This window comes from Amphibalanus amphitrite, unplaced genomic scaffold, assembly GCF_019059575.1.
Source record: "Amphibalanus amphitrite isolate SeventyFive unplaced genomic scaffold, NRLGWU_Aamphi_draft 000031F_arrow, whole genome shotgun sequence".
Lineage (NCBI taxonomy): Eukaryota > Metazoa > Arthropoda > Thecostraca > Balanomorpha > Balanidae > Amphibalanus > Amphibalanus amphitrite.
In genome coordinates, this window is record NW_024881527.1 from 499,767 (window position 1) to 514,711 (window position 14,945).

Consider the following 14,945-nt stretch of genomic DNA (forward strand, 5'->3'; position numbering starts at 1 on the left):
GCTATGATACCAAAATGAAAGTCGGCATAAGACAAGCTATCTCGCAAACTCTTCCAAATTTAACAAGCTTTCTTCTGAACCCTACCCTTATCCACTTCATAATTTTAATTGGTCTGCTTGGAATACCTAGCCCACCCGTGTCCCGCACTTTCCATGAGCCGAACGCAGTCTCAGCGCGGGGGCGTTCCCAAAGGTCACTGGCAACAAGTTGCCCAGTGGGCGAGGCTAGTTTGGAAATTTAACGACCTCGACCCGTGCTCGAAATAGCTGCGCGACATTTGCCATCAGTGCGTGGGCGCATGGTTACAGAAGCGATATGGTAACTTGAGCACTTCGGTCCTCAAGCTGGGAGTTATGTTACAGAAATAGCTCCAATCTTAGACCGACCACTGCATAGTTCTCTGGTCTGAAATATGACGCACGTTTGGAACATTATTCTGGTGTCGCCACGCTGCTGTCCTTGCATCATCTGCAGGCTCAAGTTTCATCTTCATTAGTTGGGAAATGTGGTTACATACATCTATTATGTTCTATTCTATAGGAATCTATTATGTTAAATATCAGACAAGTTGAGACGCATTGTTGAGCGAAGTCACGATGTACCTAATGGCGCTAATCACCATGATTAGTTTCATCTTTGAGTCGAGCTTTTTTAAGTGTTATGTCTAGCTTTCATTTCATGCCCTAATTTCGGTCGGTTCTCAGAAGGCCGATAATCCCTAACAATTTAATTAACTTATAATGTCTTGCTTGGGACATTATTAATTCTCACAAGCTTAAGTCCTTATGTTGACAAGAAAATAAGTAGTTGACACGCGAAAGACGACAGGATAAAACGTTCATAAGTAGCTCATATTTATTAAGATTAGTTATGGTACAGATTTTGCAAATACGGGCGCTAAGCGACGACCACCTCAGACACTTCCATGCAACAGATTCACACACAAACATACATATGGATGTTGCAGGTTCGTTGAAGTTCGTTGAGGGGGGAGTAAATGAAAATGAGATGAACCATGCATACGTAACTAATATACATTTCACATTCATTTACATTTCAATGATCTCATTGACGTATTCAAAGACAGGCCCTAAGCCATACATATTTACAGTGGCCATCGGACTTACGCATAGCTAACTGTACAGTTTCAGTGCGCCATTTCCACTTAATTTACAATATGCATGCACATAAGCCAAAACCATGCGGATGTGTAACGAGAGGTTGGTGCAAAATAAATACAAGTCATGTCTCAAAATGAAATTAAGGACATTTCAGTAGCGATCATTGACTGTATGACGGAACACGAAAGACTTTACAAGTTCACCAAATCATCACGAGCTAATAAATACAAAGATCGATCGGTGAAAAAAAACCTAGATAAAAAATACTCGCATACAATACACTCAACTTGATGCTGTATACACCTTAAATGGCGTTTATAAATCATTTTTATCTTATAAAGGCCAGCATATCCGTTATAATGGAATTTGATAAACGAAAATCCATCGTCATGTTTTAGCAATAATTTGGGTGCCGTAAGCGCATTACAAGGAAGAGATATCGACATCACTTATCTATCTGATTATTTTCAGAAAGAGCACTGTCGATTTCGATTACATCAGTTTCGTCTCACGCCGTGTTCCATCATCAACATTCACTTTCCTTGAGCGTTTCGCATCTGCGGTGAGGCCCCCGTGTCATGGACTTATCAGGTTTAACTCCACGCTGTAGTTCATATCTCCAGCAGCTCGCACCAACCACTAAGCCACTTGCAGCTGCACGAGGTCAGCTCCAGCCAATGATTTCTGTAGCATCTACCACACCTGACGCTGTCTCAGGGTCCTCATTTTGCCACCGACATCACTAAGATACCACTCCGTCTCAGTCACTGCCGGCGTCGCTCCACCTCGATACAGTCTCACTCGATATAATCGTGCAGCTGCCGCGTTGAACTGGACCTCGAACCGCGGTGTGACTTGCGCTTCCGCTTGATGACGTAGATGGTGATGCAGAGAGTGAGAATCTGCAGGCCGGCCAGACAGGCCAGCGCCGGCACCCAGGTCACCTTGTTGGTCTCGAGCCAGCTCTGCAGTAGCGGGCCGCAGCCGTCCTGCACAGACGAGAGACGGGAAGGTCATTACCGGTGTGCGTAGGTTCTTCGAGGAGAGTTGCGATACGAAGTGAATGTTAAAAAAGAACTTTATTTTCTGAAATGAGGATTTAAGTAAACTATATCTAACATTCGAATAAAAGAACCGTTCAATGGTACCTATACAAAACGTTTAAAAAATTGATTTTTAACTACAAATAGACTTTATTTTCATTAAGCTGTAAAATATTTCATATTCGGCAATATTCGCCGGTGAATAAGGAAAAAATATTCCGAAGGAAATCCGTCAGTAAGTTTCGATACGAAGCCTTTTTGTCCGTCTCACGCCCATGAGAGGCCCAGCGGCTGTTCGCCGCGCGCGACCTCTATACGCGCCGGGCGCCGGGCGCCGGGCGCCGGTCTCACCTGACGGAGCTCCTGGACGGCCCGCGTCTCGCTCGTATAGACTCCCTCCGGAGGTGTCTCCTCGTAGCACGTGCTGTCCAGCAGCGAGTCCGTGTAGGCGAACTCCTTGGGGCCCGTGAAACCGCAACACTCCAGCTACGGGGGGGGGGGGGAGGGGTCAGACGGTGAGAGCGTCCTGGACACACCAAGATTGGTCGAGCACGGTTTGACACACCAACATTCGAATTCGGTCAATCAGCATTCGGCCAGGCCAGCGAGCAGAACTGCAGGCGACAGAACAGTGCACATGTGTGCCAAAGGGCTGCTTTGCAAAGATACTGCAGAAGGAGGTAAAGCAGTAGCGATAAAACTATGCAATCGGTGATATGGAATTACAGTCTTCAGCTAAAACATTTTTGTTCTGTCATGCAGCCTTTTCAAATAATCAACAGCTTCTTACCGACTTTTGGACGAAATTACGGGTATCCTGGTTGATCTCGTTCCAGCTTACTCTGAGCATGTCGTACAGCTGAAATCACACAACAGAATCGGGAAAGTCAACTTCAGCCTTTAGCAGTGCAGGCTTGACGGTAACACAGTCTTGTCTCTCGTACAGTTACGTGTAAAAAACAAAGCTAAAATATACTTTGAAAATATGCTCACGGCGGCTGAAACTCATTCTCGCCCCCACCGGTGTCACCATTGGCCGAGTGTGGTGGTCGAGGATCGGTGGCTTCGGTTACAGGGCCACTAAGATCAGCAGTAGGGACGCCCGTCGCCCAGGGCCCGTTTGACGCTGTGTGCTTACCACACCGTGGCCACCGTGGGATCGTATCGTACGGAGATCCGTGAGCGGACAACACGTTTGTGTGTGTGGGGAGGGGAGTAGGGGAGGGGTGTTCCAGCCGTTGGACTGTTTTGGGGCGGGCCAGTGCCTGCAGCAGAATAACACCTGCACTGCACGTGTGTAAGTGGCCCTTCAGACGGACAACAGCGGGCAAAACAGTCAAGGCCGCGGTCCGAGGTTATCAGCCCAATCTGAAAGTAGATTACGGTGCAGAACAAAGGGTCCGAGCACGAATAATATAGAGGGCACAGAGAAAACATCCCGCAGGGTTCACATAAGATCAGTTGTACAATAGAAATAATGCCAGCAATAAACTTTAGCAGTCTGTTCTTTGCCTTTCAAACAAAGAGAAACCTTAAGAAGGACTGAGGTTCCTGGATATATCGATAACTTTATATCTTTATAGAACAACGCCCCTGTTGGAGGTACTGACCTTGAATTGCATGGCGTAAAGGGTGATGAGTCCTCCCACTTGACCAATTACCAGTAGTAGAACCAGAGACATGAACTGCGGAGAGCGGCAGAACACAGGTCAATTTAAAAACAATTATTTTCAATATGTCTCTATAGATGACAGCATTAGTGGCATGCTAGAAACGTTCTCGAATGACGCATTTAAGAAATCTGCTAACAGCAAAATAGCGCGCCGCTGCTCTATCCGTCCAAGTACCGCAAAATTTTCAAAATCTCCTTCATACTGATCACTGACTTATATCAATAAATAAGTGAAATTGTATACATAGTGAAATTATATACATAGTTCGAACTTTGAAAATGCTACCTACCGAAACTAGTCTGCCCAACTTATCGGAATAATAACGACGACGCACCAGTCGAAGAAGGCAGTAGTTTTCAGAGAAGGACGACACCCAGCCGACCAGGCCAGAGAAGAAATAAACAAAGCCCAGTGAGATGACTACGTAGGTGAAAATCTGAAACATACGATAAAGCATGCTCAACGTTAACAGCTAATTAGGATGGACCTTATAGGAAGAGTACGAACACCTGACACCTGAACACATAGAATAACGACTAAGTGCTTTAGCGTTTTGCAATCTACAAGCTCATTTCTTCATTGTGACATGTCCAAAGCTTCATTTAACCCTATTCCTGGCGGGGGGGGGGGGGGCCTCAGGAGCCCCCCTGAGGTTTTTTGGTTATTTCTCCCAAACGCGTTGAGCTAGAAAGCTCAAATTTTCTGACTTTTCCTAAAAGGCTTCTACGCAACATGTCTGAAAATTTTGAGTTGATCTGACCTCAGGTCAGGTCACCAGAGGCGGTTTGGTGACCCTACCTCAGAAAAGTTTGCAATCACGCCAGAGCTAGAGTTTTTGACCGATCAATTTCTTCTCTTCAGGCTTTAGTTAGGGTACCAGTATGTGCAATTTGTATATCTCGGAATTTTGATATCGGTGACCTAAGGTCAGGTCAGTTTCGCGACCTCCCCATTATAAGTCAATGGGGGAAAAATCAACTCCCTGTTTTTACCACTAAAACGGGTCGGAATGGCCCCATATACCATACAAGACTTCATATACGATCAACCTTCACTACCTTGAGGTCTGTTTTGCTGTTGGGCAGCTGTGAGGTCATGTGACGTCATCAAAGGCCACCAAAGGTTTTTGGCCAATAACTCCGTACAGGAACAAGATAAAGACGCGTGGATGGTCTCATTGTGTTCAGCTCGTCAAGACGCATCGAATGATATACATGATGACCTCGAGGTCACGTGACCTGAGGTCAACCCTTGACCTTGACCTTTTGAGGTCAACATATGTATATATCATTCGATGCGGATTGACGAGAGGATCACGATGATGCCCTTAGTTTGTTCCTATCTTGACTAATTGGAAAGTCATTCGAGAAAAACTCTCTCCATATCTAGCGCCGCCATTTTGACTTTTTCGACCCCTGTGACGTCATCTTTGACCTGACCTGAAAATGACCTTTGTAAAAATTGTAGATCTTGACCGTGCGTATCCGATGCCGTTTACCGTTTGTCGCTGCGATGTGTAGTTTTTGAGATCTGAAGGGGGGGCCGAATCGGCCCCCCGCCAGTTTCTTGTCCCGGCGGAGCCCGCCAGGAATAGGGTTAAACTTTGACCCTAATCCAATTCATTCCTTTGTGTTCGCGATCAGAGAGCATCCAGAGCAACAAGAAGCGTCTTACCCATGCAGACACCACGCCCAGTTGTTTGTGTGGGTCGTGACAAGAAGGCTGCCTTCGACTCATTCACGAATGGTATTGGTGGCTGGTGGGGCAATGATATCGATCGAAGAACGCGCCATAACAACGGGCGGAGTCGCATAATTTGTACTCGATCGATATCAAAGGATCGAATGCGATATGCGGAAGACATGGAAAGATTAATCGTCAATAACGATAATTGTTCCGTTTGAAATGAAGTAACTATCGAGGAAAGTTCCGTAAATCAACCACTCCAGATCACATACCTACTTAATCACCGAATGGGGTTCTAGAGCTTCATCTAACTATTTCATACCTACATTTCATGTCATGAAACATGCTCTTGGTCCAGTCTACGTTAATTATTTGTGTTTTGCTCTAACGTGCAGCACTGACCAGTTCTCCAGACATGAAGCGCGCCACGGTCACTGACGTGGAGAGCACCCAGCCCATGTAGCCGATCATCGTACAGCCGACCACCTGAAACAGAGGCAGGGTGGTGGCGGTCAGCGGAGCGTGGCAACACACCGGAAACGGTCCGGGCAGCACCGCCCGGCCGCGCGGCCCCGCCCGCCCGCCCCGCCCCGGGCCGGGGGTCAGCCGGCCGGCACACAGCGGTACCGGGCGGCCCCGGCCCGCCGGCACTGGGCGGGCTGAAGGCCGGGAGCGAGGGGTGGGGTGCAGGGTTGAGTCAGCCGTTATCTGACTCAAATTGCCACCGACTGGCGAGGCATAGTGGGAGCAATCTGGAGGGCAACACACTCACGAGTTCATGGCGTGGGAAAATGTGGTTTGATGCCGGATATCACGAAACTTGGTGCGGTGTCAATCATTGTCATAAGGGACACGCACTGGGTTGATAAGTTTTCTCTCTCTTTTTCTTAGTACAAAATCTGCGCTATGCAAAGCAATTATCACGATGGCTATGTTTCAGTCACTGTTAACTGGCGGAGAAAATAAATGTAAAACATTCTTCCAGTGACATTTTCACGGGATCGATAAATGGTCTTCTCTAGCCAAATTTTACACAACGCTGTATACGGCAAGTGTTTCGAATTCTCCAAAGTCGTATTTTTGCCCTTGGGCTGCGTCGGGGTAAGCCTCGTGCGACTATAGTCGGGCCTCTGACTGGAGACGGCTCGTGGGAAAGTTCTCAGACATGCTGCATCGCAGTGATGCAGAAGACAAGTACGAAATGCAGTGCCATCTGTTACTATTGACAGACCATCATTCCGTAAAAAAAGAGAAATGCTATGTGAAGGTCATACATTGGATGCAGCAGGTAAATTGTAATGTTTTTGAAGGCGTGACTCGAGGATGCTCAATGAAACTGTTCTGCATAAAGATGTTACAGACAATACAACTAATTTCATATGTATGTACGGCTGATAGTAGTAACAAGCAGACTACTAGTATTGACATCATAGCATTTTCCTAATTGTAAAAACAAACTCATATACACGTGGGCTCGATTAATCGCTGGGCAGCCCCGACACTGAACCAGTAGGCAAGCCAGTCTTGGTATTTCACACTAATTGGACGGGCACGACGCAAGGTCTCCAATCGCCTCAGAGCGTGCCGTATAGTGGGGAGACGGTGACACGCCCTTTACCGCACCCCACTGGGCGCTGTTGGCACACTGCACCTCGATCACGCTGCATCACCACAGCAGCTGCGAGACACATTCGTAACACCGCGTGACGCGACTTCATCTGACGTGGTGTGACGTTGCGCGTCACTGACCTCGCTGACGTAAGCGCACCACTGATGGCTCGGGTCGACAGAGGCGGGATCCGCGCGGCGAAAGTCTGCCATGCGAAGCGGTCCGAAACGAACCGGCAAGGCGTCGGCAGCGGCCACGGCCGGCCGGCCACGCCGAGTACGTCGCTGGGTGAAAGTGTTAACTGCCGTGGCGTGGCACCGCACCGTGCACGCTGATAGGCGTGAGACAGACCTGCAGTGTCAACAACTGCACGGTGTATAGTAACGAATCGCCAGAGAACGGTAGATGTCTAACGGGCTCCGTGTCGCTCGAGTAAATATTTCGATTCCATGGTTTTCCTGTGCCTTGTGGATAGAAAGATCGTGAGGCGCATTGGTATGAAGATAAACAGGCGAACAAGGTTTCCACAATCGAAACTCGAAGTTCCCTTCGCACATAAATGAGACGATGGGACTAGCGGTCGACTGAAAGTGAGAGTGGAGAACCAATAGATATGTGTGGGACGAGATGCCATTTCCCTCGCCCGAAAGCCGCCCGTCCACTTTCAAACAGCCGACAGTGATCTCGGTGGGTCCAATCTAAATTTCGATCTTTGTTTTCACGCCGTTTCTCGGAGATCAGCTCTGGGCTGGACTGCTCTCTCCATGAGATGATCCTGTCTTATCCAACCCTCGTCCCAGGCTGTAAGGTGCACACTGTATGTAAGTGCTCTTAGACATGCAATGGTGAAGATATCTTTCGACTACTCCAGTTTGTTGGATTCTGCTTGCATAAGCTGATAAAGGCAATGACAGTTCATAAATATTTACTAATTGTCCAGGATCTTTTATAGTGTTAACGACTTATGAAGAGCGCTGCGATCAATCAACAAAGCGTGATATTTTCATTTTGTAAACATCGAAGTCTGTATTTTGCATTCAATTTCAAATGTCGCATAAAAGCAAAGCTTGATTTAGCTGAAAGTGCCAAGAATATGCTTAAAAACAGCACAATATAGTTAGATGCAGCCTTTTACGCAAGTTGACACAACCGACGGTAGGTACGTAGGGTTAGCTCAATTTAGATCTAAGAATGATTATCCAGCAAACGTGCGCCTGCATAATACGTACCTATTGTCATGCTCGATAATTACTGGCTAGCACAAAAGCTACGACAGTTACAGTTTTAACATATTCTAACGATTTGCCGAGATCGTGCCACGTTTCTGTCGATTCAATAACCGTAGTGATTCATATTCGAGATTAAATGACAGACGAAGCCGCGTTGGCCATGCCAACCACGACTGCTTGGCAACTACCTACCGTAGCTTATCGCCCTCCCTATCGCTGCCTAGTACTGCCTACTGCTACCTTGACTGCTTGCCGCTGCATAATGCTGGAAGTAATTGCCCAATACCGCTTGCAATGGTATAGATCTAAGCTATTGATTACCAAGTGATGCCTATCACCGCCTACCGCTACTTATCAGAGCTCTACCGCTGCCTATCGCCACTAAACGCTGCCTGTGAACGCCTTCTGCATTACATAATGCTGCTTATCAACGCTCAGCTGCTCCTTATGAACGCTCTACTATTGCTGTCATTTATATATCGCCACTGCCTATTGCCACCCACCGCTACCTATTGCTGCCTACCGCTGCCTATGGCCGCCTACCGCTGCTTGCAGTGCCTCTTATCGAGTTGTTTAATGCCGCCTACGTCCTACAATGCTGTCGGGAGCGGGTCTATTAGGTCATGCTCGGAGAGAGATTTGTTCTAGCGAGACGTGGATTTGAGGTCGCCTGGCTAAAAGTGAACCAACCAAAAGATTAAAGGAAAAAGGCCACCTTAAACATGGGGATTGAAACTGAGATAGCCATCTTGTAGCCCGTGTCCGAAAACCCTCCAGTCTATCTCCTTACGGCCGATTTCGGCTTCCATTCGTAGGTATCGGCAATTTTTAAAGAGGAATGCGTCCTTATCCCAGGAATGCGTCCTTACCCTTTAATACAGCCACCCGCGGCGAGGCTTTGGTTTTTTTACCAATCAGCTCCAATCAGCTCAGCTTTAACCAATCAGCTTATCTGACACAATCCGACGAGTCTGTCTTCTGAACGCTGATTGGCTTGAGTGTGACGTCATCGCTATGCCATCATACAGTAGGTGCCGTAGAGAGTATCAACATAGTACCAATATGTTAAATAGTTTTAAATACTTTTTCGCGAATTGTGCACTTCTGGCACCAGTTTTAAAAAGAAAATGAAAAATAATAATGTCAAAATGAAAAACAACGATATCTTCATATTTCACGAAGGTAGCCCTTTTCCTTTAATGCGAGGGATGCAGTCGTATAGTTGTGAATTATTACAGCTCAGATAATAAGGCGGGAAATTATGGATCATAATACAAGAGGACAATCGAAGGATGACCACCTTCAGAAGGAAAGTGCTGACATACAATAGGAAAGTGCACACAATAAATGCATGTAAAGGTATATTTCTAACCATGCACTGCACAAGCAATTCTGCCGTATGCAATGGCTGAATATAGCTAGGTCCACCACACCCAAACCACAAAGGTCAGAGGTGCGTGACATCAACCAACGTCGACCGTACGCGTCCACGCCCTCCCAAGTACCGCTCTTATCCATTTTAGTGCGGACCTACACCAGTAGTCCGATTGTTGTCACTTACACGAACGATGGACACGTCGCAAGGGGTGAAATATGCTGAAAGGTTCAGGTTGCAACGTTCCTGTTGGTCTCTGTCAAGTTGGGCTAATAAAAGGCTTGTCACTTGTTCCTGCAGCTGTGTGGATCGGTATGATGTCCGCTATATATGCAATGATGTCCGCCATACGACCGCGCCGTGAAATGACGCCGTTTCGATGCTTGAAACAATGCTCGCAGTGCACCAAAATGTCTGTACGAATCATGGCTTGAAAATACCAATGCTATATGATAGTTTCACACAATGGCAACGTCGTACGGACGCAGTTCACTGTGCTGGTTTAGCGCGTGTGCTGGTCACCACGGGACGTGCTCGTAATTAGTCACGGAACACTAAACTATTCACGGCCGGCCGAACTGCTTTGTTTGCTGATTAGCGCACCCAAGCGCAGAGGCTACTTTTGACGGTCAGTTTCACTCGAGACTCCCCTGCATGTCTTACAAGCTTCTTTAGATCTGGGCAGGATAGCAGCATGTATAGCACTAGATCATGATCATATAAATTGTACAGAACGTGTAGATTTTTCTCAACTAGGTAGGCATTTTTTTGTCTCATGACTAAAAAATTACCCGATATGCATTGTTTCGGTAATATATGACCTATTTAGAATAAACACTCGATATATGGTCATATCAATGCCCCCCCCCCCCTCCAACGAATAGTTTGAAGCCATGCACGTTGCCACCCCTCTTCACAGCGCATAAGTAGGTTTCTCTTGAATTATGCTATTGTTAATGCACCAAAATGTTTAGGGAGTGACTTAGAGCACTTCAAGCATCAATGCGGTTATTTTGATACAAAGTGACGTGACGTTGGACTTCCACAATCTTCAGTGATCCGTTCAAAATCGCTGATATACAACCTTAGTGCCATTCTCTAAATTAATTATATCGACAATTTGTTTCGACGTTTGTATGCACCGCCTGAGTGCGGTCCCGCCTGGCCCGATCCGGTGTGTCGGTCATCACACCATCTATGATACCGCGGCCGGTAGCGGCTGCCAGTTTCTCCACGGCGTCGTCACGGCCAACTGAGCCGTGAGTAGGTGAGCTGTCACAGGTGAGATCACACGCGGAATGGCCGGCCGGGGCCCGCCGCAGGTCCTGCCTCCCGCGGGGGGGGGGGGAACGCTCTGTACGCAGCGACCACCGCGCTCCATACCGTGCAAAAGTTGTACGCCCGCCGACCGTGAACGATGGAAACGACTTTCTGTTTCATGTGGCCGTTTAAAAGCAGCTGGGATCGCTGAATGAATGCAAATGGGACGCCGCTCGTGGCGGAAAGTTTCATTTGAATAATAACGCGGTAAATCAAATTGTTCCATATGGCTGGCTGGCAATGCTGTTACTGCTGCGCGACAGCTTTCTAACTGCGAGCAATTACGCATTTCACTCGTGAAATATGAAAATGAGCACTTGAACAGATTTTATTCAATTTCAAATAAGGCCTCACTTTGGTCGGGAAGCTATTGCAAGATAGGGATAAAGGTACTTTGTTAAAATAGGTAGAAGTTGTCACCTTGCACCTTTCATCATAACTCAGAGTAAAATAGTCGCTGAATGACCTAATGAGCATGGCTGGTCCTTTTAATCAGTCAGCAGGTGACTGTCCAGTGTCCACATCCAGCTCTCCTGCTCCAAGCCCGGGCGAGCAGCTAGGTGAGCCGCCGGCTATGAGCCTGGGTGAGCCGTCGCGGCAGTGCCACCCGCCACCCAGCAACCACCAGGCCGTGACATCCCTCCCCCGCCCCCACATACCGCCTGCCCCGCCCTCCCATCCGGACGCCACACGACACACCGGCGCGGGCGACCCTGGGCGCGCCGGGTGGCGAGCTTCCGGACAGATAGCATGGCATGGGAATTGGGACCGCTGGAATAGATCCGAGGGGACGGGTGGGCTGATGCACGGACAGACGGGAAGATAGACGGGCAGATGGACGGACAGACAGGCAGACAGGCAGGCAGACGGGTAGACGGACGAACAAACGGACAGACAGACGGACAGACGGACGGCTAGACGGGCAGACGGACACAGTTAAGTGTATCATGATACGCTAAAATAAAGGTTCTATTCTGATTTCACTTCTCCCTAAGAAGATAACCAGTAATTTCTGATGGAAGTTAAAGCCTAAAGCAGAACAGTGAAATATTATAGGGCATTATTATAGGGAATATTATTATATATATATATATTGTAGGGTGCTTTTGAGTGATGGCTGATGACTGATTTCTTATAAGTGGAGACACGAACACACCAAAAGGACAGAGACCTTGACTTGATTGATTGAATTGAAGTTGAGGATTGGAGAAAGGGAACAACGCCTATCTTCAGACGAGTTTTCTCTGATTGACTGTGAAAAGTGGCTTGTAAAGTTTCACTGACTGGACTGGTGCCCGAATGGTAGCTAATTGCTTTCACCACTTCCCAGAAAGTTTGTGATGAAAACAGTAGTCGACTGTTGCTTATAATAAGGACACAAAGTTTTTTCTTTTGTCAAAACCAGCGGCAAATCTGATATTGTGAACTCTTTAAATTAACTTTATCATTCCAACGATAGGTTCATAGGTGGAGAATTGTGACCAGCTGGGGGTGCTCGGGCGCAGCAAATCCGCCGCCGCCTAGCGGTGACCTTGACCCGCGCCGCCCGGCCGCGGCCCCAAAGCCAAGCCGGCTGGAATTGGGAGAGCTCGAGCACCCCCTGTCCAGCACAATTCTCCACCCGTGGATAGGTTTAGGTATATGCGTAGACGAGCATGGATATGTAAATAAAATCTTTGTAAATAAGGTCTGCGTAAACAAACACGGAAGTAACACACGTGTGGAGATGCCACGAGCTCAATGATCCGACTCCATGCGTAATTGGCTTCCAGTGATGACACCTGACAAGGTCGGTCAACTCATATCGGTCAACACATATTTATGCGTTCCGTTCGATTTAAACCAGCTACCTCAATTATCCCTAAAAACGCCACCTCCTCGAGGTCACGCACACACTCATAACGGTCACTATAATGGGCGGACTCGGCATCTCAGCAGCCCTATAGCAGGCAGGCTGTTGGGGTGTTCACACGAATGCCCACGCACGCTTGGACATTGCAGACGTGACTGCCGGTACGCTCGATTCTTCATGCCCACGAACCGACACGTCACGGTACGCGGTACATGCCAGTGATGACTACCGACTGGGCACTCACTCAAACCACTACAAAAAGCGAAAGTCGGCCTATAAACCGCCGAGACATGCAGTGTGTGTAGTCGTAACATGGCGCCGTGGAATGGCCTCCCTTCCCACAGTACACGTCAGGCTCGGTGCTAGAGAACCGCTTGCGGATGGCATTGATCGTTTTGAGATTGAGTCCCACGGTCGGGTGAGGAGAACGTAATAGCAGCACGGTCGGATGCCGGAACAATGTGCACCACCTGACGTAAATGCAGCTCAGCGATGCTCAGCTCAGCGTGCCGAGACGAAGAACAGACGCCTCTCAGACGGGGCTATTTTGAAGGATTGATGACGTTGAAAATGATGATGCTTTGTAAATTGTAATGGTGACTGGAGTTTTTAAAGGTTCACGATCGACCATTATTTTGAAAATATAGTACAGCAGCTGAGCAGGGCAATGAGCGATGTAACATAAAAACTTTTACCTGATATGCAAAAACAAATATTTTCTGCATTATGTTCATTGCTTCTGTTTTTTTTTTGTTCACAAGCGTTCTGCGTTGTATAATGGGTATGTTATACACCGCGTATGTAGTGTATGACTAATGACATGTCGACTGTCGAAGTTCGCACAACGGTGTGATGATTATCCTCTATCGAAGTATTTCCTGAACATCTGTACCAAGTTGCATATGTCTCAGCCTCAAACAAATAACCATAAAGCGCCGCAGTTATGTGACACATACGATTCATTATTGCAAGACAAATAAGCATGGATGAAAACTGTAAACCGCAAAATTATCTAGAAGCAAGGCGTTATATCCGTGGGCGCTGCCCCAAAAAATGTGCCGGGCAGATACGCCACTTCAAACAGCTACGCACACACAAGAAAAACAGCTCGTGCCACGTTAAATCGACTACTTACGAACAGTACGAAGGCCAGCACGGTGATGACATGCTGCATCCATCCGAAGCGGCTCTTCCTGCCGCAGCGTAGCGCCGAACCGGGCGAGCACCCGCCCCCCACTCGGTACGAATTGGATCCCATGGCGGCACGTCCCGACGGACACAGCACACAGCACGAGCAGCGGCGGACGACTGACCGGCTGCCGGCGGCCGCGCCGCGCCGCGCCGCCACGGCCGCGCGCGGTGAAAATTCGACAGGTGCGAGCTACCGACCGGGGCGAGCAGACTGGGACAGGCAGAGACTGAGCGCGTGTGTGTAGTGCGGGGACAGTAGCCGGGAGTGCGGCTCTGCGAGTGCGTCATGGGATAACGCGAGCGAGTGATAAGTGAGGGTGATATGAAACACAATATAATGCCCTTACCAGGACTGCTCAAATGCAAAAAGAAGATGGCACCAAAAAGAGTTGGATACCCATGGGCTTTGTGTGTAGTAGGTACGTACACATGTCAAATAATACCATAATGTATATACTAGGGAATTAAATATATTGACACGAAAGCCGAAACACAAAGCCTCTCAAAATGAAGGCTGGATTTGGCATGCAGAGTGATCAGACATGAGATATTGACATGATGTCGATCATGGCAAAGTACATCATGTCATCAGTACATCACTACATCAGTACATCACTAAAGATCATGTAGGTAGGTATGCGTGAGTGAAACTGACATACATCACAAAACAGCCAGATAGTGCGGTTTTCCATTATGGCTACAGCCTATAGGTATCACTGGGACACCGCCGTCTTTGTGTGGCTGGTGACCTATCCAAGGATGCCAATATCGGGTTTACATGTGTCCCAGTTTAGTCGCCGCGCCAGTGAGACCTCCTGCTGGTCAGAGACGGACACCATTATTAA

The 14,945-nt window shown here is 47.8% G+C and overlaps 1 protein-coding gene across 2 annotated transcripts; it reads right to left on the reverse strand.

The window, feature by feature from the left end:
- Positions 1–842: 842 nt before the first annotated feature.
- On the reverse strand, positions 843–14,216 carry LOC122367496 (tetraspanin-9-like). 2 transcript variants are annotated; one of them, XM_043340607.1, is made up of 7 exons: positions 14,045–14,216; positions 5,927–6,010; positions 4,173–4,274; positions 3,776–3,850; positions 2,956–3,024; positions 2,517–2,651; positions 843–2,111 (listed from the first exon to the last, which is right to left on the reverse strand). In XM_043340607.1, exons 1-7 carry the CDS (start codon positions 14,165–14,167, stop codon positions 1,920–1,922), a joined length of 780 nt encoding a protein of 259 aa, XP_043196542.1. In that variant the 5' UTR covers positions 14,168–14,216; the 3' UTR covers positions 843–1,919. The 2 variants fall into 2 exon arrangements, with proteins under 2 accessions (XP_043196542.1, XP_043196550.1); XM_043340615.1 differs by lacking the exons at positions 3,776–3,850; positions 4,173–4,274 and having other exon boundaries at positions 14,045–14,208.
- Between the last annotated feature and the right edge of the window lie 729 nt (positions 14,217–14,945).

Coding starts and splice junctions, on each gene's coding strand:
- LOC122367496 (XM_043340607.1), bottom strand. CDS start 14,167: ATGGGATCCAATTCGTACCGAGTGGGGGGCGGGTGCTCGCCCGGTTCG. Junction 6,011..14,044: donor TGCTGGCCTTCGTACTGTTC/GTAAGTAGTCGA, acceptor CCTCTGTTTCAG/GTGGTCGGCTGTACGATGAT. Junction 3,025..3,775: donor TTTACGCCATGCAATTCAAG/GTCAGTACCTCC, acceptor GTGTGATTTCAG/CTGTACGACATGCTCAGAGT.